This window comes from Myotis daubentonii, chromosome 10, assembly GCF_963259705.1.
Source record: "Myotis daubentonii chromosome 10, mMyoDau2.1, whole genome shotgun sequence".
In the NCBI taxonomy this organism is placed as follows: Eukaryota; Metazoa; Chordata; class Mammalia; order Chiroptera; family Vespertilionidae; genus Myotis; species Myotis daubentonii.
In genome coordinates, this window is record NC_081849.1 from 66,569,729 (window position 1) to 66,595,443 (window position 25,715).

The 25,715-nt window shown below is 48.3% G+C and overlaps 1 protein-coding gene across 1 annotated transcript in view; it reads right to left on the bottom strand.

The window, feature by feature from the left end:
* Nucleotides 1-4,693: 4,693 nt before the first annotated feature.
* Nucleotides 4,694-25,715, bottom strand: part of SCRN1 (secernin 1) — a 42,866-nt gene continuing 21,844 nt past the window's right edge. The window contains exons 3-8 of the mRNA XM_059712665.1: nt 21,603-21,784; nt 18,017-18,219; nt 14,961-15,155; nt 12,656-12,821; nt 8,189-8,369; nt 4,694-6,322 (exon numbers count right to left, since the gene is read on the bottom strand). Of these exons, the coding sequence (XP_059568648.1) occupies nt 6,164-6,322; nt 8,189-8,369; nt 12,656-12,821; nt 14,961-15,155; nt 18,017-18,219; nt 21,603-21,784 (1,086 nt within the window). The 3' untranslated portion in view covers nt 4,694-6,163. The remainder of the gene's footprint in view (nt 6,323-8,188; nt 8,370-12,655; nt 12,822-14,960; nt 15,156-18,016; nt 18,220-21,602; nt 21,785-25,715) is intronic.

The window sequence follows — 25,715 nt, forward strand, 5'->3', positions numbered from 1 at the left end:
GCTCAGACCACACTGCACCGGCTCTGCTGCTGGAGAACAAGGAGAGAGCGGCAATTAGAATCCATGGATGTTCCCTAAATGGATCTCTGGAAACTGATTTCAGAGTTTGCTGTGACATGTTCTGCATCCCAGTGAGTTCAGGCCCTGCCTTATTTTACCTGCTGTCTGATTGGTGGAGGTTCAATAAGCTCTTTAATGACCAGAGGAGCCATCTGGGTGGAGAGGAAACGCAAGAGTCCAAGAAAGATCACAAAGTGGATGATGCTGAAGGGGGGTGGGGGGCAGCAGCATCGCAGGCACCCCTTATAGGTTAAGGGGGGAGGGGTGCCTGCAGCGGGAAGGGCTCTGGGCTCCCGAAGCAACTTCCAGACCCATGAGGCCTTGGCTTCCTTCATGAATCTGTGTTGTTGTCTCTTCCAAAAACTCTCAGGGTGAATCCTAACCCCCAGTTCCTCAGAATGTGACCTTATTTGGAAATTGGGTCATTCCAGGTGTTACTAGTTAAGATGAGGTTATAAAGGAGTAGGGTGCACCCCCTACCCCAAAATGACTGATGTCCTTATAAAAAGGGGAGTTTAGACACACACGCACACACACACACACACACACACGCACATGCACACACGGACAACGCCATGGGAAGACGAGGGAAGATACAGGGGCAATGCTCTCCAGGCCAAGGAGTGCTGAAGACGGCCAGCCGAGTCCTGGCGTAAGGAGACGGCCCTCGGGAGGAACACCCTGCCTGCACATGGACCTCGGACTTCTAGCCTCCAGCCCGGTGAGAGTTCATTTCTGCTGTTCAGCGGTACTTTGTTAAAGCAGCCCTAGCAAACGAATGCAGGCCTTGTCTCCTTGGAGTTTTGTAGGAGTGCATTACAGGGAAAAGAGCTGGGGGTCAAGTTTAAAGGTTCAGTAGGTCCTCGTCATTTAAATGAGGCAGTCGACTACTCTGACCTTGACAGAGGTCACTCGTTTCCATGAACAAGATAAGTAGTTGCATTTGCCCATCCTGGTGGAGACAGGGTCGTGGGAGCAACCTGGCATTTCTAGGCCACAGGAGTGGGGAGAGGCTGACTTTTTTCTTAAGCGGCATCCTTCCCTCTGGTGGACCCACTCGGGGCTTTAAAATAAAGATACTTGGCATAGATGCCAGCAGCCATTTGGAGCATCTAGACTCCTGTTGCTAGTGCGGCTTTAATGGTGGTGACACAAACCCAACATAAAGTTTACCATCCTAACCATGTGTAAGTATACCACTCAGTAGTGTTGAGTGCATTCACGTGATTGTGCAGCCAATCTCCAGAACTCCTTTATGATCTGCAAAAATTTTTTATACCCCCTAAGAAATTCCCCATTTCCCCCTCCCTGCCCCTCACCTACATGGAATAATACAATCCTTGCCGTTTTGAGACTGGCTTATTTCACTTAGCATGATGTCCTCAGGGCATCCATGTTGTAGAATGTGTCAGAATTCCCTTCCTCTTTAAGGCTGAATAGTATTCCATTTTATGTATATACTGCATTCTGTTCATTCATCCATCCACCGGTGAATTCTTGGGTAGTTGCCACGTTTTAGCTTTCATGAATAATGCTGCTGTGAACATGGCTGTACACATATTTCTTTGAAAACATGCTTTTAATTTTTTAGGGTATATACTCAGAAGTGGGATTGCTAGATTAAATGCTAATTCTCTCTGTAATTTTTTTTTTTTTTGCGGACCCTCCACACTGATTTCCACCCGCACTGCACTTTTTACATTCCCACAGGAAAACACACGGGTTCCCGTTTCTCCAGGTCCCCCGCAACACTTGTCAGTTCTGGTTTTTTACAGCAGCATCCTGATGGGTGTGAGGTGGTATCTCCTTGTGGTTTTGTATTTACTTTTAAAGAGTGAACTTATCCACGGAATGGGACAGAAATGGAGGAAACCGCTGAAAAGGTTGGGTTTTCTGAAGATTAAAGTCAGAAAAAACACATGTCCTTTTACACATTTTCTATGTCGTGACTGATGCCCACATTTATTCATGAGACACAAAGTAGAAAAGGCCACCGGACATCAGTTTCAGTTATTTTTTTTTTGCTTTTTTTTTATTGTATGCTTGATGTATTTAGGGACAATTCCAAGGGCAAGCACTGGGTGGGGAAGTTGTCTGGGTTGTGGATATTGTACAAAAGGCTGTTAAGACGACACGGTCAGTTCCCACTGCAGGAAACAAAGAGTCTCCTTTTTCGCACTCCCCGCCAACAGCATTGTCCAGCTCACACATTTAACTCCTCACAACATGATCGCAAACATGTGCGTGTTCATTCCCACGAGACATCTGCACGTGACGGGTCGGGATGTTTGACAGAGACCACAGGAGGGGAGCTGGGACACGGGGCCTGTGGGGTGAAGGGCCGGAAGCACAGAGTATTCTGGGACAGTGTGTGCCTGGGACCCTCACCCCTCCCCCTTAGACAGGAAGGAATGGCCAGCGAGGTGGTTCCCGCTCCCCTTCCTCTGTGTGCTTCCCTCCTAACGCTGAGAGCTCAGCAGAACACCTTCCCCATAAATGACTTGTCAGCTCCCCGGTGGAGCGTGCAGTTACTGGTTCCAGAACACACACCGGTCCCACCTGGCTTCCCTGCTGGGCCAGCCGCACGTGGGGTGACATCAGTTAGGGAGCAAAGTGGTTTGCCTGGTTAGTAACTATTTTTATACCTACTCAGCCACCCAGTAGTGAAGGAACTGGCTGCTATAGTCTAATAGGCACACACCTGCTCTGTTAGCTTGTCAGGCAGACTCTTTCTAATGAGAACACTGTCTTAGGTTACTGGGCACAAAAGAATCGCCATCATTTCAAGTACATCCTTATTCTACCTAACACTCCAAGCCACCTCCTGGAGTGAAAGAGAACTGCTTCTGCTCTGTTCGTGTACCTTCCCGGAGGCTATGGTCAGTCCCTCTACTCGACAAGACTGGCTGGCTTATGCCTGGCTGTGGGGTGGAGGGGTGGTGGTAGGGGCCGGGGGAGAAGCTGTCCTTACGGCCATGTCTTCCGTCTGCACAATGCACAGCACCCCCACCCGAGGGTTGATGGGTACACAGATGGTGTTTTAGGAAGCTATTTATACTCTGACCTTTAAACATTATCTTACAGTTCATCTCGAATATTTGTTTTCTCCATATTGCCTTTAGAAAAGCCATCCCCCCGGTCAAGGAGTTATCCAGGTAATGATATGCATTTTTTTAAAAGCACGGTCTGAGTGGAGCGTTTTAAAGAACAAGCAGCGCCCCCAGCAACAGCCTGTTCAAAACCCAACAACCTATTTCAGGCTGCTTGTCTAAGTGAATACAAGTCCCTAGAAGGGAACAGGCCACTTCGGCAGGTTCTTGGCTCTCTTCTTGCCCTTCCCTGTGATGCCCACTGTACGAGGACTCTGTCCATTGCTATTATTGGGTCCGACTGTACACAGGCTACCTCTGGGCCTGAGGGAAGCACCCCAGCCGGGTTGAACAGACGTCTGCCAGGCTTTGCCACGGAGGGCTGCCTCGCCCTCTAGTGGTCACCCAGGGGCAGCACAATTGCGATGTACAGTGTGAGCCCAGACAACTCTCCATCAGGGTTGGCCCTTCTCTGAAGTGCTGGGCTAAGGTCAACGCCCCCTCACAGAAGCACCCATTGTGTGTCCCACTGCACCACGCTGGGCAATGGCCTAAGGCTGGCTGGGTCACCGTGACCTCTGTTTGGCCCATAATAATGAAAGCAGGCCTGTCATTTATTCTCACTAGCCTCCTTTTGGTAAAACCCCGGATCACTTTAAGCATCACAGGTCTGATGCAATGTTTCCATAACAGGTGGAGGTGAGATCTCGGTGTGAAACTCGGTGTTTTAAGGAACCACTCTGTAGGTGGGCTTAGGGGGGAATAGGGTACCTCCATCGTTCTGGAACCCCACCCTGGCCCCCTTAGCAGCTGTGGGCAGACACTCTGAGCATGGCAGCTGGAGGAGACCCTAAGTGAATCAGCAGTGAAGGCCCGAACCTGGGCGAAGCCTCCGGGACTACAAGCCACCACGCACGGCTGCTGTTAACTTTGTCGGCCCCACAGTCTTCCTCGCTGTCACTGCCTGTAGTTAGTCATTTTCCTACAAACCTGCTGGGCAAAGAGCTCCTGATGCTCTTCAAGGGCAGTTGGTAGGGAAAAAAATGTTTGTTCCGATAAAACCTGTGACCCTCAGGCCACGTCTGAGTATGGGACCTGTGACCCTTCCAGCTCTTGTGGCCTGACATGTTGCTTCTGGAAAGTCAGTAGGAGCAATTAGCTGCTGTTCTCCACTAGCTGTCTACCACCACATTCTCCATGACTCATCTCCACCCCTTTCCTTTTTTCTTTTTTTTAATTTATTCAGAGAGGAAGGGAGAGGGATGAGAGAGAATCATTGATTGGTTGCCTCCCACATGCTCCACACTGGGGATGGAGCCCGCAACCTGGGCATGTGCCCTGCCTGGGAATCGAACCATGACCTCCTGGTTCATAGGTCGATGCTCAATCTCTGAGCCACGCTGGTCGGACCATCTCCGCCCCTTTCCATTCCGAGAGTGGCTGAGAGGGTTAGTGGCTGGAGGTAAGCCCCCACCACCTGCACCTGCCCGAGCCAGCCACCCATCTCAGGGCAGCTGCTGGGACACAGGGGGTGGGAGGGGTGGAGGCAGCTGCTCCCTACACAGCTCTGTGGGCTGTAACAGGCTGGGTGGGAGGGCGGGGGCTGGCCTATTAGCCTGGAGCGAGATGCTTCTACCTCCATCTGTCGCCTTCTTGCCCTCTGTGTTCCCAGCACTGGCCCATCTGGTCCTCCTCGCACACTCTTCTGGGCTCTGGTGGTAAGTCAAATCCTTCATGCGAACACGACATTGGAAACAAATCGGTCTGATTAAAGTCTCTGCTGAGATGATGTTGTGTCTGCTCGGATTCCAGCTACTTTAACTAGAATCGAAACAGCCGAGTTTCTCTCTCTCTTCCCCTCATTAACCGAGAGCTTGGCGGCTTTTCGGGGTGGAGCTGTGCCAGAGGGCCCTTTATTGGTAATTCACCTAAACCAGTGGTTCTCAACTTTGGCTGCACATTAGAATCACCTGGGAATCTTTTTAAAATCCTGATTTCTGGGCCTCCTCCTCCGGAAATTCTGTTTCTTTGTTACTAATGTTGTGGCCCCACCCCATAACAAAGAAACAGAATTTCTGGAGGATGAGGCCCAGAAATCAGGATTTTTAAAAAGATTCCCAGGTGATTCTAACGTGCAGCCAAGGTTGAGAACCACTGACCTAAACAGACGGCGGTAAGCAGGCCGAAAGCATTCTGCACCAGGGCAGCCAGGTGGCGGGTGCGCTGGAGCAGGTGAGCCCGGTGCCTCTGGGCGGCCCACGCGGGGATGCAGGGAAGCCACAGGTGTGGCTGCCTCTGACTCGCTAGAGGGGGCGGGTCCCGCTCACACAGGGAGCAGCCCTCCCGCACGTGGGAGCAGTTGGTGGGTCCACCGCTCACAAGCACGGGGCACAGAAGACGGGCTTGTGAGGATCACGGGAAGCCGGACGGAGCTGGGACTGGACAGGACCCCTGTCCTCCTTCCCTCCAGATGTGTCCCTCAGAAGACACACCTGGAGACCTTCCGCACTACAGACAAGCCCTCGCGTTCAGGGCGGCCAGGAAGCTCCTCCCCCGAGGGCACAGGCAAGGCCCTGGGCCAGACACAGCGATGCCTGTTGTGAGCCTGGAAGAAACTTACTCAGCGAGGAAGACGGCAGGAGACTTTGCCTCCCCACCCGCTCAGCATTGCGGAGCCTGCCTTCCAGGGCCTGGTGAGTGCACATCCTCCCGGAAAGGCCAACGGGTCCATTGTCACAGAAATACAACAACAGCAGCTTGAAATCCACGATTAGTCACACGGGGGAACCACGGGCGCACAGGGCACAGGTCACACAGCAGAGGAAGGGGACCACGTGGCAGAGGGGACGAGTTGAGGTTCCAGCAGAACACAAGTGTCCGTCCGGCCTGGCTTCGGAAAAGGGACCGCCAGCCGCCGCGGAGGGCCTCTCGTCTTTCTCGCACGGGAGAGCGGTGGTTTTGCTGGTAAGTTAGTCGGTGGGAAACTTTAAATACGAGGGGGAGGGCGGCCCGCTTCACTTAAAGAACTTGATCTCCGTGTCCACACAGTCATAGAAAAGGTCGGCCACCTCGGCGGGGTCCGGGGGTGCGGGGCCGGCCAGGATTTCTTCCATGGCCTCCAGGCCTTGCTTCTCCAGCTCCAGCATGGTCCTCCGCAGCCTGCGGCCCTGCTCCTGAGGAGGCACAAGCGGGGGGAGGTCATTGCCACGAACCCTGAAAGCCTCCTGGGGTGGGAGACCCTATCCAAGGTTTCCTACAGGACCGCCATGGGGGTCCTTCCAGATGCCAACATGGGTGTCACTGCTCTGCTTGGCACACCTGCCTGGTTTCCACCGCCTTCAGGATACATCCTGAGTGGCATCCCAGGCCGGTGGGACACACCAGGCTCTTACTTGGCCTCTAGCCACACCCCTTCGACTCAGCCAGTTGACTCGGCTGCCTCCCTCCAGCCAAGGGGTCCTCAAACTTTTTAAACGGGGCCAGTTCACTGTCCCTCAGACCGTTGGAGGGCCGGACTTTAGTTTAAAAAAAAAAACTATGAACAAATTCCTATGCACACTGCACCTATCTTATTTTGAAGTAAAAAAACAAAACGGGAACAAATACAATATTTGTATTTGCATGTAGTTTGAGGACCCCTGCTCCAGCCCATCCTCCCCACTGCCTGGGCCAGCATGTCCCCCAGGGCCTGGTCAGCTGCACCCCTCTGCACCCCTCTGCAGGCCTCTTCTCTGGGCTCCCAGGGCAGGGCCTTGCCTCCTGCCGGCTGCTCTCTGTCATGTGAAGCTCTGCTTGCCTGTGTCCCCGTTAGACCCTGGGCTCCTGGGGGGTGAGGACGGGGCATGGCTCCAGGCGCCAGAGCCTCAGACGTGGTAGCACAGTAAGTCCCAGAGGGAGACGCTGCTGTCACCGCCCCCCCTGACTCACACCTGCGGTCATTTCCACATTTCAAAGCCCACCCGCCCTCACCGGCTCAGCTCTAGAATTTGGGGTAGAAGCGCTCAGCCGACACGGCCCTGCCTGCCTCTGCCTCCTATCGCCTGATCCACAAAACCGTTCTCGGTCCCTGCCCGGCTTAGAAAATGCGCTGGCAGGAGCCGCGGGAGCAGCGGTGCAGACTCCAGGGAACGGTGGGCGGGCGGACAGACGTAAGACAGCCGACAGCTGGTGGCGTGGAGGTGCGAGCTCTGTGACCACTGAGCCTGCCCTGCTCAGAGATGCTGTCGGAACCCACGGGGTTGCCACCCGGGTCGCCTTCTCTATGTCCCTTTTGCAGTCCCTGGTGCTCGCCCGGCCCACACAGAACGCGTGCTCCGTTCACCTAAAAGGGGCCCTTTCTTCCGGAGAAACTGGACCTGCTCCCAGCTGTTCACTAAACGCTTGAGGGTGGATGCGCGTCTAACATGCCCAGTCCTTCCTCCTCCCTTCCACCAAGTACAGCTGGGGCTGCAGAGGAATGCTCGCGGGTGCTGGGGGTGGCCTTGTTAGAATTTACGTCTCATAGCTTTACGTTCCAAAGCTTGGGGGGGGGGGGGCAGGGGATCTGCACTTTAAAGAAAAACTTCTTTTTAACTGAAAATTTGAGACTCTTTCTTTTAGGGTCGGTCATAAAATGTATATCCCACCGAAAATACCACTGGAGCCCTTTTCAGGTGCTGTTTAGTGGCATTAGGTACGGTCACATTGTGCGACCCTATCCATCTCCAGGACTTTGGGGAAGAATCAATTTTTTAAGCATTTTTAAAGTGTTGCCACCACATACAACCTTGTGTCCCCAAAAGCATACAAAACTGTAGGAGGAAGCGAAGCAGCCGTCCCCACTGGGCTGCACATGTCGGGGATCCTAGGTGAACAGGAAGTGAAAGGGGCTATTCTGAGCCCACGAGGCTCCAGAATAACACCAGAAGCACAGGCTTTGGTTTCTTTCAGGGGGCGGGGTGGGCCAGTGAACACCGCATCCTGGGAAGGGCCTGGGAGCCTGGGTTTGGGGGAGGAGCGTGCTGGAGAGGAGGAAGAGGGTGACTTGTGCCCCGGCTCACCTGGCCACTGGCGATGACAGCGCGTGCCCACTCGTGGGCCTTGTACAGTTCGTGCCGACGGTCTGGTTTCTCCTGGAACCGGGGCTCCCTTCTGGCAGGGTCGTCATCCCCGAAACAGGGAGACTGTGCTTTGGGGACAAGTTTTACATCGTCCACAAAGATGAAAGGCTTGAAGATGGACCTGGAGAGAAAGGAGAGGGGCTTCAGCCAGGCTGGGTGTGAGGGCGCCAGAAGCAGTCCTTTCACTCAGCAGCCACTTCTGGGGGTAGAGGGTGGGTGGTGGGTGGTGGTGGTGGGTGGTGGGTGGGGGTGGGTGGGGGTGGGTGGTGGGTGGAGGTAGCGGGTGGAGGGTGGGTGGTGGGTGGTGGGTGGTGGTGGTGGGTGATGGGTGGGGGTGGGGGTGGGTGGAGGGTGGAAGTGGTGGGTGGGGGTGGGTTCATGCCAAGAGAGGCACAACTGCAGGGTTCAGTGAAGGTTTCCGTGAAGTTCACTGCCACTTACAAGCTGCGGTTTCTCCTATTCACAGGGAGGAGACGTCTAGACAGACCTGCCTGCTCGGGAAGACCGTGACATAAAGCGAGGCAAGTAGAAAAGGGGTCCTCTATTTACGCTCAGCGAGGTGGCCTTTCGCGCATGGTTTGCTGGGAAGTGGCCTCCGGGAAAGGAAGGCTCTGAGACCCCTTCTCACTCTCTTTTTTAAGTTCTACCTTATTTGAAAAATTCTGGAATAATTCTGACAGATTCAGGGAGGGGACAGATTAAGGTGGACGACACAAAGAGAAGCCCGGAGAAAGAGAAGTCTGGCGGTGAGAGGGTGGGGAGCTCTGGGCACAGGAGGCGGCCCAGGCAAACACTCTGATTCCGCTCTTTTGGCCCAATGGGTGTATTTTAAGGAAATGGCCGTGTGTGTGTGTGTGTGTGTGTGTATGTGTGTGTACGTGTACGTGTGGGCGTATATGTGGACATCTTTGCCTTATCTGTCTTGTTTTCCCCTAAGTTCTGTGATGAATGCAACAAGCCAGTGTAAAAAAAAAAAAAAAAATGTCCTCTCATTTGTTTTCTCATTTAGAAGGAAAACAAAATTACCATTTTTGATAATGAATGGTACCCCTGCTTGTTCATTCATTCATTCATTCATTCACTCCTCCCTTCCTTCCTTCACTCAGTCAGTAAATACATGCTGACGGTAACTGAGTACCACTGTTCTAGGACCTAGGGTTACAGCCATGAACAAGGCAGGGCAAAGGCTGCTGTCCCATTTCACAGACGAGGTGACTGAGGCTCATAGAAGCTACGAGCTTGGTCCAGACACATTCCTAAGGAGTGGCAGACCGAGAGCCAAATCTTCCAAAGCCACGGTCAGCTTTCCCCACTCCCTCTCACTGCTGCAGCGTCCTGTTGGTTATGTAAAAACACCTTGTGCCGCTGCAGAAAAATGAAATACTTTTTGTGATTGGGATTGAGAATTGTAATGTCAGTGCCAGCCAACGCTTCTGACTTCAGCGTGACTTGTTCTTACTGAAGGGGCAGACACTCCCCCGGAGACTCAGCCAGGCTCACCCCATGCCCCGGAGGCCCCCACAGATCCCCTGAGGGGTGACTGGCACAGACAGGAGCAGCACACAGGGTCCCACTGGGATGAATCTGCTAAACTTGGAGCCAATCTGGAAAGAATCTAGAATAACCAGTTTGTCTCAACTCCAATAACAAGAAGGGGCCCCTTGTCCCTAACATCTGAATTAACCAGATGAGACGTTCTCAGCAGATCCAATTTAGCCTCTCAAGCCTACTACACTGGGAGAAGGAGGAAACCACAACCACACACACACACACACACACACACACACACACACACACACACACACACACCATGTCCCTTGCATCTCCCCAGCTCCTTGCCACCAGTTAAAGTGCATCAAACACCCTATTTTCCTAGAACTGCCTCCCTCTTTTCTGTTTCCTGGGCAAAGTGCATGGCCTAATGAAATTAGGGAAATGGGTTGGGAAGTGGCCTTCTAATATCTAAAATGGAAAGTGTTTAAATTATCTTCCCCGCTTGGTTTATCCATCCTCTATGTGGAGTGTTTGTTTTCCCGGTTGTGGGGGCCTGTCAGTGGCGTGCTGGGTTGACAATTGCATCTCTGAAAAAATAAAATAAAATAAGCCCTACTTCCTGGCGCCTGCCAATTTCCGTGGTGTAAATACGCCCACCGTGGCCCATTTCAAGTTACTGATGTGACACCCCAGAACATAGAGTCAGGAAGGATGCACTTAATCGGCTCTCACTGGCTCCTGACACTGCAGGGCTGAACTGTACAGTCTCAGATTGTGAAGGTACCACTACCCTTTCCCTCTCTGATTCTTCACATCAATGGAACTTCAACAAGTACTGGCCTCCAACCAGAAATGGTTCCCAAAGGTCAGAACAGGTGCACACAAGCCAATCAGTGTCACTATCGAATGACTAAGGCACCAGCTGACACAACAGAATATTGGTAAGATGGAATGTGCTTTCTCGATAAATTAATTCAAGGTCTTCTGCATCTCCCTCTAGCTTGAACTGCGACTTTTGCACCTCCTTCCAACTCTCAAGCTTACATAGTACCTGGTCTTGCTAGGAGGCGAGTGGGGGAAGATAAGGGAGGGAAGGAGGAGAGAAAAGAGAATGTGAGATCAAGTTGTTTTGAGAAGAGGATCTATAATTAATACAGTGCAGAGGGCGGAGAAGTGCCACAGCACACGGAGCAGTAGCCAGCGCGTGTCCCGCGGTGTCTGACACTCACCGGGAGGGATGCGTCCCACAGTCCTGCGCTTTGATCATAATCTTTTGCAAGTGCACTGCCCTGACACTACTTCCCCCACACACCTCTCGGCTGCCTTTAGCGTTAACAGAAGCAGCTCAAAGGCCCCTCGTTTTACTACCTCAAAGCCCAAGAGGAGTTGATTGTGCTTCCTGCTGACAAAATACAAAATGCTGAACATGCCCAATTACAGGGAAATATTGGAATGTTGACGAGGAAAGAAAGCTATGACCGTCCTGCCGTCGCCATGGAAACGCAGCTCATTTAACAGTGGGAGATAAAAATGAATGCCTTTAGAAGGCTCTTAATCTGCCTTAAGGCCTTTTTAATTAATGGGACTCAGGAATAATTTGCTTTTAAAGTTACTTGAGACTTTCCATTTTAAATACCTGAAGGTTATTTCCCAGCCCGTTCCTCTGACTGTATTAGGCCGAGGAATCAGACTCCCTTTATGTTATTGTCCTGGCGTCACATGGCCTGGCTTCTAGCCCCTGTCAGAGCAGGTGTCTGACACAGGGGGCCAAGGGGTGGGGGTCAGTCATTCTTCAGTTCTTCGAAGGCTCCTGTTCCCTAAAGAACAATGTCCAATACCTCGGCAGAGCATCCAGACGCTCCCAAAGCCCACGTGTACCCTCGTGGCAGCAGCGAGTGCTCACAAGGGGCCGTTGAGTCACTAGCATTGGGAGACAAGCTTTCATGCCTCTATGCTTTTGCACATGCTTTGATTTGACAGCATGCTAAGAGACTCAGACTGTCATTCCTGCTTTTTGTCCCTAACAAACTCCTATTCTTCCGACAATGCCCAGCACTCAAGAGTCCCTTTCTCTGTGAAGTGTTCCTCTTTGTCGTCTCTGTGTGCCATCTCTTCCCTCGTACACAGTTAGTCTCTAGTACCCAAAAAGCACACTATGTGGTACACAGTAGGTGCTTAATAAGTGCTTTTGAATGAATAAATGAGTGAATGAAAAACTAAGAATACCTTAAACTGAATTTAATAGTCCGGTCCTGCTAGAAGTCTCTATTGATATTGGCTGTAATTTAAAACATGAGGCCCACACCTGAAACTAATGCAAAATAATCTTACCTAATAATAGACAAGCATGCAAATTGACCATACCTTTGCTACACCCACCAGCCAATCTGATGAATATGCAAATTAACCAAACAAAGATGGCAGTTAATTTGCATACATAGGTGCCCAGCGGCTATCAGTGCCTGCAATCAGAGCTGAGAGGCCCCCTGCCCAGGCCTAACGCCTTGAGGAGTTAGGCCTGGGCAGGGGTGGAGCCGGCGATGGCGGGAGCAGGGGCGGAGTTGGTGATCATGGGGAGCTGGGGGTCCCCTGCCCAGGCCTAATGCATCAGTCAGAAGTGTTAGGCCTTGGCAGGGGCAGAGCCAGCAATCGCAGGGAGCATGGGCAGAGTCGGTTATCACAGGGAACTGGGGGTCCCCTGCCCAGGCCTAATGCTGTGATGAATGCTATGTGACTAAAGCTGGGAACACCCCTGAATCGAAGCTTTTTATGCTGCCCTGGCTACGTTGAGAACAACTAAATCATGTGGCTCAGCCACGCAAAAGGCAGGGCGGGAACTTGGTGTGCGCTTGTTGGACGAGCTTTCGAGGGCGGCATGCGCTTTCTGCTTACACGACTGTGTCTCAGACGAACCTGGAGGGGTCTGGGGTCCCGGTGAAGTAGTGGATGCACGGTGAACCTCTGCTCTGGGGCAGGACAGACACCATGCTGGCTGTGGTCAGGAACGACTCAGAGTCTATGCAGACGCCACTGGCTTTGTCCCGTAAGATGTCAATCATAGTCTGCACAGTGATTCCTTCTGTAAAGACAGAGGTGGGGGAGATATCACTGCCGCAGGCTGCTAACCAAAATCCATTCACGCCTTTCCCTTTTCTGAAATAGAACTCCTGACATTATAGGTGGGAACACAACTGCCTAACTACAGACCCTTGTGGCTAGGTGTGGCCATGGGTAAATCCTGACCAGTGGGAGACAAGTGGGAATGATGTGCTCAACTTCCTTGTCACATCCCTAAAAAGGAATGCTTGCCCTTCATTTTCCTCTTCTCCCTTCCTGCTGGCTGGGAGATGCCAGTGAGTGGATCCCAAATCAAAGTCCTGTGTTGAGGCAGAGAAACCTACCAGCCCTGGACTGTCTGTGGACATCTGGACTATACCATGGGAGAGAAATATACTTCCATTTTCTTTAAGCACATTTATGTCAGGATCTCTTTGATACAGCATTTAGAAATCCCTCAACCAGCGCAGTAACACAGGAAATGATACCCATAAGAAGGTATATGCAATCTATGCACAACCCACCAAGCAAGCTCTCTCATGCACCCCTACTGGTTGGAATCGGTACTATATTTGGAGAATGACCTCTCTGCTGTGGAAAATATGCACACAGAGGTATTTAGAATAGTCAGAGTCACTACGATGGGTAGTTCTGACTGTAGATAAATAGATAAACAAATCCTTGAATCCAGTTCTACTTTTTCTCCCTCTGGTTATAATTCATTAAAACACTATCTTTTCAGTCTTTGTTCACAAAGATGGAATCAAAGCATCTCTTAGGGAGAAGACACCTTAAAGTTCTCTAGCACAACCACATCCTCCTTGTACGCCTCTATTTACAACATATCACTCCCAAAAACATTCACAGTAAGTCCTCAATTTCTTCCACTACTCAGTATTCAGACCTCCTCACTGTCTCATAATGAGTTTATTGACTTGAATTAGGATCCAATAAGTTGATAATGTCTCTTAAATCTCTTTTCATCTCTGCCTCGCATTTTTCTACCTTACATTTTATTTGTTGGACCATGTCTCCTATAGGCTCTCAGTCTGAACTTTGCAGAACGTATCCCCCTGGTGTTATTTAATATGTTTGCCCATTCTTTGTATTTACCAGGAACTAGTAGCTAGATCTAGAGGTTCATCAGATTTAGGTTTGATGTTTTGGCAGAACAACTTCATACATGGTATTATATGCTTCCATCAAGCTAGTTTTTTTTATTAAAACATTGAGGGTGTTTTTTTAAGAGTTCCCCATTATAAAATACGTTCATATCTTCTTGCCCAGAATATATTCATTAAGTTCTACAACAAAAGTATTTAAATGTTCTTCTAGGTTTAAGGGTCAGCAAACTTTTTCTTAAAGAACCAGATAAATATTTTAGGCTTATGGGCCATATAATCTCTGTTGTAACCTACCTGTTGCAACTGCTCACAGAAGTAGCCATAAATAAATGGTATGGCTGAGTTCCAATAAAATTTTAGTTACCAAATAGGTGGCTGATGACAAGGCATAGTATGCTGACCCCTATTCTAAATGATCAAAGGTTTGACTTAACACAACATGTGTCACTGGCAAATATGAAATATGGCCATTGAGGTTTATTTGGAAGAATTTCCACTCAGACACAAAGTAACAAGCTACCCAGTCACCATATTTACCTAAATATCAATTCTGACTAAGTCAATAATTGGGTGGAAGACAAAGGGCTCAGGAAGAAAATTCAATTCAACAGTTAACTTCATAAATGTTCATAGAACAAAGGACTATACCAGGCATCACAAGAGGGTCCTCAGATGAGTAAAAGACAACTCCCCTGCCCTCAAGGCCCAGCAGGCTAATAAGAGGAGAAAATTAGGGAGGAGCTAAGTCAAATATACAAATGCTGGGGTATAAGAAAGGCTGCAGTAAGTATCATAATGATGTTAATGTTTAAACAGCAGCAGGAAAATTCTGTGGATGAGAAATCATCCTATAAGAATAAATGCAAGTTGTCATCCTGTATGAACATCAGGATCTTTAGTACAAGTTGGTCTCCAAATACAAAGTCTATTCTCTACTCCTCCTCTTTGCTCACCCTCCTAAATTCAGACAAGTTCTCCAAAATAACTGTAAGACAAAAGGTGTTGGAGGGAGAAAGATAAGGGATGTAATAACTCACCTTCTTGCTTTTCTAAGCTGTCTTTGCCTGCACAGCAGTGTAGATGGTCATCAGCTGGAGAAAAAACTTCAGAGAAATTGAACTCGTCCTCTCCTGTCCACCAGCCTTGCCTTTGAGCATAACTCCTGAGCTCAGGATGCTCTGCATCAATCTTGGTGGTGAGTGAGAGCTGATTGCAGATGCACCTGATGCCCTCTGCAGAGAGTGCAAGGCCCAGTTAGTTGGAAATACACTTACAAAGACTTAATCAAGAAATGTAAGTTTACAGGGAATCCCTCCCCTGCAACCTGACTTTAACTACAGGGATGGAATAAATTCCTTTTTTGAAGAGAGAAACAGACAGTCCTTGGTCCTTTTCTGAGAAGATCAGCTACATTAGTTGGTCAGAAGGTTTGACCACATTACCACATTGTAAATGAGCAACAATGACAAGATCTTAAATTTATAATCAAAAGGAAACATGTGAGGCCCCTCCTTCTGGCTGAATAAACACATGCATTTACTACTTAAGAGAAAAGTGAAAGGTTCTTTGAAAGAAGCATTGAGCAACTAACAAGACTTGTGAATGTCGCAACCATGGAGACTCTTCCTCCCAGTTTAGTTTTGCTCTACCTGAAGAACACCTTCCACCACCACCTTCCACCCATATATGTGTGTGGTTTTTTTAAAAATACAAATATGATCCTTCTTCATTCAATTATTTTTTCAGGTCCCGACATTTAGAAAAACAGTGTCGCCCTGATAATGAATAGTGTTAAACTAACAGAATGTACCTGGATATAGCATGTTCCCATGTGACGTGTGCATGTGAGAAAAATCTCTGGGAATTTTTTTCTCATAAAAATATAAGAATAGCTAGATACATCTGGAATCAGGGCTGCCTGCTTTCTGAGGACACCCCTGTGAAGAATGTGGGTTAGGGCACCTGTTCTCCTATGTGCTGGAAGGCTGGCTATGGCTTCTTCAAAGCCTGAGCTACAAATACAGCGAGGATAACCTGACCTTCAAGCTTCAACACGATGTCCAGATCACGAGGAAGTATTCACTAATAGCTCAAAACAGCCATTCATGGTGGCTGTTTCCAGGGAACATGTTTATCTTCTAAATACTTGGAGAATGAAGTAGAAAAAGACAGCCTGGACTGCAAGCTGCACGGAAGCCATTACTGCCTGAAAACCAGCTCCTGGAGGCAGGGTCAGGGCTGGGCTGAGTTCCTTCAGCATCTTCTGCTTCATCAATGTGAGCATGCCTGGCCAATGTCCTTTGCCTTCATCTTTTTAGAGGTCACCAGAAGTGTAAAATTATTTTTTAAATGAAAATAAATAATAAATTTTTAATTATTTAATAATAAATAATAAATAAGTGATTTTGACATTATTCACACTAAGATATTTTTAAGACTTGTGAATAACTCCACATGGTATTTTCCTAGAAGGCTGATTATAATAGACATTTGCTTTCAGGAATTTTAGCATTCGAGGGCCAGAGTTCATTAACTCCTACTGCAGTCACACGACTGCTGAGATCAGAGGACATGAAATCAATGAGTCCAAGGAATGGCTGGGGGTTTTCCCCTTTAAATATTTAGTGAAAGGGGACATGCATTTTGATGAGATGGGTTTTTAAGTTGTACTCTGAAGTGAGACTAAGCTTTTGAATACAATTATAGATTTATAAAAAGTTTTACATTCTATTTAAAACAATATGATTGTCCTTCAGCGTGGACCAATAGCCTTCTTGGTGGAACTACGCAATAGTAAGACTTCATTTTAGAAGAGATTTGTTTAAGGGAGTCTTAAGTTCTTGCATCAAAGGAGGCTTGGAGACCTGGCGGGCCACACCAGCTACATTAGTTTTGTAACTACTGTGGAAGTAGGGCAGGCAGGCACATCCGGGTGTATGTGGGGTGTACGTGGGTGGAGAAATGCTCTGAGATTGCCTCAAGGTGCAATCCCTTGTGAGAATGAGAAGAAATCGCCTCCTCCTCCAGGCAGACACGGCCTTTGCACGGCTTCGTCAAGAAACCATGGCTAGATCTCACTGCCTCACTGCCTCAACGATGCAGTAGATCTTCTGCTTCTAACACAGCTTAGGTTTGGTTCCAGTCACCCTCAGGCAGAGATGGCAAACTGGTGTCATCCCTGACATCATTTCTGAGGAGCTGGAAGAGACTTCCTGGTAGGTTCAGTTGAGAAAAATACACAGACCAAGTATAGGTTCAACAAGAGAAGAGTTCTGTAGCCATGTCTTCCACTGGCATGAGAGCGGAGAAGTGCTGTGGGCGTGATTTGTATTTGTCTTCCAGGCCTCGGGATATAAGGGGGGCTTCACTGGCCAATCCTTTCTTAGAGCTCTTTAGCCCTCTGGAAGCCCTGTACCCACTCTGGGATTCCATCCTGTGCAGAATCTGAGGGTGCTGAGGCAGTGATACAAGACAGCCATTCCCTCCCCCTGCCCCCTCACCCCCCGCCCCAACACACACACAATATTTCCTTCCTCAGAACTATCTTAGCACAAGATGCTGCAGGAAGCACGGAGCAGTAATTTATTGGGCAGTAAATCCTCTGGGTAGATTTCCTAGCCTCTGCTGTTCTAGAAACATTGCTCCCAGCGACATGGCTTGTTGGCCCAGAGGAACTCAACGGTTCGCAGACAAATTCGAATTCCTCTGTTAGGGGAACATTCCAAACACAAAGAGCTATAGGACTGGGGTGATCAGGGCACCTCCCTGTTGTAGTAATTCATTGACCTATTGTGAATGGAATGGAAAAAATCATTAATCCCTTGGCCAATTCATCGAGAAGCAATTTAGATCATGAAACCACTAGTGGTCTGAATTGGGTCCTGCCCAGAAAGCAAACAGAAAATAGGAAATGTTAGGAGGATGCTTCCCAAGTGGTGGCCTCCCTTCCCTCCGGGTTCAGAAGACTCCAGCTTCCTCTCTAGAAGATTCACGGCAGCACAGAGAGGGTCTCCAGCAGCAGCACGAGTCCTGTGAGCCCATCCATCCCAGCCTTCTCTGCCCATGAAGCTCTTCGCTATCCACGCCCCCTCACCTGTGACTTTCTCAGCAGCCCAGTACTTCCCTACGGTCTCGAGCACCCAGGCCTCCTCACGATCCACAAGCAGATAAGCACTCTGGAAGCTGTGGCAGGAGCCTGCATCTTCATAATAATTCCCACCTTGCCCGTGTTCTTCCAACAAGGCGACGATGACATCTAGGGCTTCCTTGGCTGTTGACCCTCTTTCTAAACCAAGCCTGGAATAAGGAAACCAGAGGTATAGCTCAGACATTTCGTACCATGCGATTGTTACCATAGCAACCAAAGATTGGGACGAGGCTGAGTTACGCCAATATGTGTAAATATGTGTAAATATGTTAAATACGCAGGCCAATATGCAGGCAAATGAACAGTGCTCTCACACGTTTGGTTCAAAGTCACGGGGGTGTTTTCTGTCTTTGGGCATCCTCCACCCACACAGGACTCCAGTGGCTCTGTCTCCCAGGGAGCTGGCAGGCTCTGCTCTAGCTCTTAGCAGACCCTTTTCTGTATGCTTATTCTCCCTCTTGCCTCTACTCTCCTGCCTCTGGGCAAAAGGAAATCTCTGCCCCATCCAGCCTTGTTCTCTGTTACGCTACATCAGGTAGATTGGTTAGTAATAAAAGTGTTCCACAGCCAGCCATTGTCTTCGGTGCATATAACTGTCTCAAGAGACCTCAGTAGGAAAGGGCTGCTGGTTAGGACGCAATCAATCCTTTTCTACATATTTCACCTCCTGCCTACCAGCGTATCTCTGCTGGGGTGGCTTACAGCTTCAGTTGTCCAAAAGCACATATTTATCTTGAAGCAAAACAGCAATCTCCTCCCAGCCCTTCCAATTCATAGACCCCTAAGAGAGGGCACAGATCTTGCTCTCCATGTGACCATGGGAAAGCTACATAATCTATGTAAACTTCAGTTTTATGTCACCTATAAAATAAGAATCTATATCATTGGGTTGCTAGGAGGATGGGCTTTATGAAAAAATGACCATGAAAATATATAGCACAAGGGCCCAAGACCAAGTAAGTGACCAGTAAGCTGTGAGAGGTAGCACACCGTGGTTAAAAAAACAGTAGACTGAGAAATAAAGGGACCCATGTTCAGTTCTGGTTCTGCTACCCACAGCAGCATGACCCTAAGTAACCGAGCCTTTCTGAACCTGGTTTTCTCATCTGTAAAGTGAAAACAGTACGACTTCCCTCTCTGGCTGATTTGAAAGAGGAAGGCACATGCTAAGTCCTCAGTAACTGTCCATTTATTCATCTCTTCATTCAAATCACAACTCTGGTGGCCGGAACAGGGTCTTAGAAGGAGGTGATGGAGCCGGCCATAAGGAAAGAACAGGCCAGTTCTTGGTGAACATTCAGTGTGAGAAGCAATCATTATTAAAATTCACCCAGCTGGATTCTTCCTGAAGGGACATGTATTTCACTGGGCTGCCAGGGAGAAGAAAAGGTGACAGGCTATGGATTTATTCTTGTAAGAGGCTTATTTTCATAGTCAGAAAATTATATATCAATTCACTTGGCATTTCTCCGTTTAAGCTAATTTAGGAAGACTTGGTGCCAAGGCAATGATTTGTGAAGCTGCATCCTAAGACCCTAAGAGAGCGATAAAAGACTAAACCCATTAGAAGATTGCAGTAAGTCAGCTTTCCATTAAAGTGGTGACCTTTGCCAGTGCTGTAAATCCCATGCCACAAATACTGCGATAACTCAAAATGCAAAGTGATCAATGACGCATACAAGGGGCAGACTTCTCATCGTTAACTCTCCAAGTGCAGGATTTCTATGAAGGATGGTGGTAAAAATATTGGGACAGCTGTCAAACATAACCTCAAAACTTGTTACTCCATAATTTCATTCTGTTAAGAGAAAACTCATGGTAATCATGAGGCTTTTTCCTCTTCTCCCGCTCAGGGTACCTGCTCCTCTGAGTTTGTAAGAACCAGGAAGAGTGAAGACAGGCGAGGCAGGCCCAAAGGCCACATGCTACCAAAAGGGTGTCACTAGCAGGCCCATCCATCGTTTGGCAGAAGCGGTGGGCCACAGAGGTCTCTGTAAATGTGCGATTTCTCCGTACAAACCTACAGAATGTGAACATTGGCACCCCTTTTTACAGGATGTTAGCTTTGGGGGTTCCGTTAGAAGTCATCCAATCTAAGGCCTCCCATTGGACAAATGAGGAAACCGGAGCCCAGGAAGGGGATGTAACTTGGTGTATCTACACTGAAAACCCTAGCCCAGTGGTCGGCAAACTCATTAGTCAACAGAGCCAAATATCAACAGTACAACGATTGAAATTTCTTTTTGAGAGCCAAATTTTTTAAACTTAAACTATATAGGTAGGTACATTGTTATTAACTTCATTAGGGTACTCCTAAGCTGGCCTTTGCTAAAAACGTCCTCAATCTGATTGAGGTATGTTCGCTGAGGTCCACCCCTTCCAACTCTCCCATCCACACTCGTCTTGTATACTTGTTTTGTCTATCTCCTTTCATTCATCCTGTCTATATGTCCAAACCATCTCAACATACCTTTCTCAATCCTCAACACTACATCTTCTTTCACTCCACAACGTTCCCTAAAATTAACTTAATAAACTTTACTTAAAGTTTTAAGTCAACTTTGCACCATACGTGCGCTCCTGCACGTGGTATTTTGTAGAAGAGCCACACTCAAGGGGCCAAAGAGCCGCATGTGGCTCACGAGCCGCGGTTTGCCGACCACTGCCCTAGACCCTGGCTCCCACCTAATCTTCTTTCAACTGTGTCCGAGACTCCGTTGTGTTTCACTATCTCAGAAAAAAGAAAGCCATCTCAGAATGTTGTTTCATTCCAGCCCACCCTCTACTTTAGTCACTCATTCTTATCTCCGTCATTGTTTGCCTGCTATGTGCCAGGCACACGGGTCCTGGTGCTTGTGACACAGTAGTGACCAAGCAGACAAGGACCCCTGTCCTGTGGGTCCCTTCTGTCATGTGGTGGCTGGAAGAGCAGGGAAAGGAAGGAAAGATGACTGAAGTGTAGAGGAGGAAGGAGGGAAGTGAGCTCTGACCTTTTCTGCTTGGATCTTGTCTATTTTATATGTTTCCTTGTTCTTTTATATATTTTAAATATATTTCAAATACCATAAACTTCACCCATTTAAAGTATACAGTTTAGTGGTGTTTAGTTATATTCACAAATTTGTGCATCTGTCTCCACAATCTAACTTTAGAACACTTTCAACACCCCAAAAAGAAGCCCCGTATCATTAGGAATCACTCCCACTCCCTGAGCAATGACTAATCTCCTCTCTGTTTCCATGAATTTGCCTATTCTGGCTACTCCACAGAAATGGAGTCATACAGTACGTGCCTTCTTGTAGCTGGCTTTTCTCACTTAGCATCATGTTTTTGAGATTCATTATGCTGTAGCACATATCAGTACCTGATTATTTGTTGTTGCTGAATAATGTTCCACTGTAATCTATTCTTTTTCTTTCCATCAGCTCAAAGTTTATATCAAGTGGCACACACATTCTCTGGGAGGATTGTGTTACGAAATATGAGGTTTGGAGGGAGGTAAATGCTGTGCCCACACCCTCACCACACATACCTGACCAGATCCATCCCCAGCAAGGCTTCCGTCTCGGCGGCCGGTTCCCTGGCATTGACCGCTTCGTTGGCTATGCACACTCCATGTTCATTGGCTCCCATTTCTGCCCCCCAAAGCCAGGCAGGTCTGCTTATCACAATGGCATGGGTCTTGGGAACTTGGTCGACGGAAATGTAAGTACACTGGAACATGAAGACAGGAAAGAAAGGGCCATCAGCTGTCAGGTACCACTAGTTTTCACCTTGGCACTTACACTGAACCACCACATCAGCTACAGACAGACCAAATGAATAAATAAGTAAAGACAAGGCCTTGAGAATACTGGACTTCAAAGACACACCAAGTCTCAGTGCAGCTCACAGGTCTCCATGGTGACTGTTGTCTTGCCAGCCACTTGGTTTTCAGCCTCTTTGTTTCCAGATAGTCCTTCCATGAGGCTCATATCTATGGCGGTCATCTTCTTGAACCAGGGGCCAGCCACTCTGAATATTCCTTGGCTGGTCATTTCAACAGACACAGATGAATAGCAGCATTTCAAACAAATAGTTACTTATTCTTATTTGCAAAGATCCTTCTCTATCAGAGGTTTCAAATATTGTTAACAGTAGAGAGCCCTATGTGTAAAAGATACTGTACCTGGAAGCCTGACATAGAAAACAGACAAAAGGGAAGAGGCTTCGTCTGAAGAAGGGAGGTCCCTAAGCCTCCTGCAATGACCCCTAGGGTTCCCTGGAACACGGTTTGACAACCTACACGATTGCTCCAATAGTAGGAAAGAGAAAATGACAATACCTTACATTCCACTAGTGCATTCAACTCACACTCTCTTATACACTGTGCTGCCCTGTCAGTGCTGCCTATGAGGTGAACACATAGGAAACAGTCCCAAAGAGTGGATTTCTAACTGCTGTTGAACTGCAGTGCACGCATGGGGAGTGGCGCGTCTTACCTTCTCCCGGGTGCTGGAAAACGAATGAGCCCATCTAAATCTAACTATTTCTTTCAAAGTGTCTTCGTCCTCAGAACCCTTCCTTCACACAAACTCTTACGTGGAAGCATGAAGACAATAAAAATGCTCAAAGTGTATTGAGAGGCAAATGGAAGAACAGGCGTGGGACTGGGGTTGGTAACTCTGAGCCTTATCTGCTGGTTCCTCCTCTTCCCTCCCCAGTTTGGGCCCCATGGGAGAGCTCGGCTGGATAACTAACCCAGGTTATCCAGAGGGGCCTCCACCCGGATGGTCTAGCCGTCTAGGACACACTCTGTGTGGTGGATGCAGTGTTGAAATCATGGCTCTAAATTACACAGAGCACTTTAGCTCTCCAGGGAGAATTTTATCAAGGACAGCAGCCATTTACATTTTAAAGGAGGACGCTGAAAGCATTGGATCAACTGCAGCCTAAGATCTTTTTTTTTTCCGACTGAAGACCCAATTTTATCGGCTGAATGCTGCCCAATCTTCTGCATTGATTTCCCATAATCTCTAAACCACAGGTAGCAGAAATGCACACTCGTTGGCCACGTGACATCTGTATCTCCGCCATCCATGATTAGATATTGCTGTGCCCTGGGATAATGTTATTTCACTTGACAAATATTTGTAAACTGAAAGCTAATGAAATCTGGAGGTTCTCAAGACAACCTGGAGTTTTTCATGGCAAATGAATACTAAAGTATACCCTTGAAATGTTTTCTCTTATTCAGTTGCCAAACGTCATTTACTTTACAAAAAATGATTCTTTTAGAGCAAAACCTGGCCAACGCAGTAAACCATTAAACTATGGTCCTCTGTGCTTTTCTACATGTAAATGAAGTTTACATCTTAAAATTGCACGCTTTTATGTAAAAAATAGTTCAGGCGTTGACCAACACTTTCCCAAACCCCTGTGCATGCTGAGCTCCCGTGACAATTCTGTCTTGAAACAACAAGGAAGCAGGAAGGGATCTCAGGCTCTTAAGCACAGATATCATAATTTTTTACAGGCAGAAAAAGGGGAAAATAGGAAATGGGTTTACTTATTGGCCCTCAGGTGCATTTTTACACATTCATTCCCATTTCACCAGTTATTTATAGCGCACCAACCACACACAAGGCGCTGTGTGCTAAGTGCTGCTGGCAGATCAATCAATGAGCTGTCCAGTCCCCATCCTTCTGGTTGGGAAAGAAGAAGAAGGCACAACTGCTCATTACTAGGACCTCAGGCCCGCCTCTGGGAGTGTCACTGAGGCCTGTCTATTAATATGTGCTGCTTCTTGCCCCCACCTCCTCCTGGAACCTCTGGTCAATGCAATCCTGCTCTGCTTTTTCTTTTTCACACTCCATTCCATTTATCCCCTTCTAACTGACTTATGTACTGCATGTGCGGCTGATGTCTGCTACCTCCACCAGGGCAGGGAGGTGTCTCTGTTGTTCAGTTCATTGCTATGTCCCAAGTCTGGTACAAACTAGGCATCAATAAACCTTTCTTTGAGTGGATGAGTGAGTGGGTGAATGAATGAATGAATGAATGAGTAACAAAAGTCAGAGGGAGCAGAAATAGAGATTGGAAGGAAAGAGGGAACACATCCTAGTGGTCAGCAGCTTTATCAAGTAGGTGACATTTGCATTGATCTTGAAAAATGAACCAGACATCAAGGTATCCAGACAGAGGTCAGAGCCGAGAAGAGGCAGATGGGGGTGTCAAAGGTGTGCTCACCGTCAGGGAAGTCCCCTCCTGTACCACGCAGGAGAACCGCTGTGACGTCACTGAGTCACAGGACTGCAAGAGCTCAGAAAGTGATGCCTGAGAAAAATGTTGACAGTTGAATCAGAAAGACCATATGGTCTTTGTGGGAGCTCAGAATATATGCAGCCAACTTCTCAGGCCAAACTCAGAATGAGGAGGAAGGAAGGAGATCCCCAAGCAGCCAGATGGGCAAGTCAGTCTCTCCTAAGCAGTGGGTGGAAAGCTGACACCCCAGGGGCCCCTCATATGCGACAGAGCAGGGGGCAGGGGCATGGGGTGTGGCCCTACCCAAGCCTTGGCCAGCCTGGAACACCTACCCCTCAGGGCATCTTTGTCAGGAACCACAGAAGCCTGGGCCTAACATGGGCCCTTCGGTGGCTGCAGTTCACACACACGCTATTGTGTTTGCAACCTGACTAATCACATCCAGGTCTGGGAGGGGATGGGAGGACGGACCCGCTGGGCTCATATAGACGGGTTATTTAAAATCCCACTTCAGGAGCAAGCCTCGAAACAAGGAACATTTGCACAAGGTGTAATCAGCCGAACTTTGTGAAGCCAGCTGCCTAGAACATGAACACCACAGGGAAATAAAATGTGGTCGGTGTCTTTGTTTGTCTTTATTTAGACTCATCTGAACCTTAAGGGCATATTTTCAAAGCCAGTCAAGTAGCAGACAAGACACTGGGATTAAAAAAACCCAACACACATAAAAATTCCTATATAATAAAAGGCTAATATGCAAATTGTCCCTTCAACCGGAAGTTCAACTGGGAGTTCAACCAGGAATTCGAACAGGGGGCGGGGCTGGCCGGCCAACGGCCTTCACGTTTGCCACGTTATTAACGAGGCAGAGAGTAAGTGGGGTGTGAAGGAGCAGAGGCCTCACCAGGAAAAAAAATCCATAAAAGCACCCGAAATCTTTCAGTGTGCAAAAACATTTTAGTTCCCCCAGTCAAAACTCCTAGCCAAATGTCTATCAGAAAAGAAAAAGAAAGCATTCACTGCTTAAAAGATTAATCTTTACAGGGATGTCGCTGGCATCGGCTTCGGTTACTAAGCTGTGAAAGTGGTGAGCAAATTGTCTTGTTGCCCCACGTCCACTCCTAACCAGCCTTTAATGAATCAGATCTGTGGGCTAGTGTGACTTCTGGGGGCCAAGGCCACACAACGATAGGAGAGTGCCCAGAGTGGGGGGCTTGGGGGCAGACTTCTAAATGTCAGAACTGCCCGATCACGAGGTTTTAAAGGTATTCCCTGAATTTAGCTTGCCACTCACTTGGGTGGCTCCTGGGGACACGTGCCGGGTCAGAGGATAAAAAGATGAGCCTTGACAAGGCCATAGAGACAAGGACAGAAGACAATTCTTCTGCAGAGCAAGTCCTCT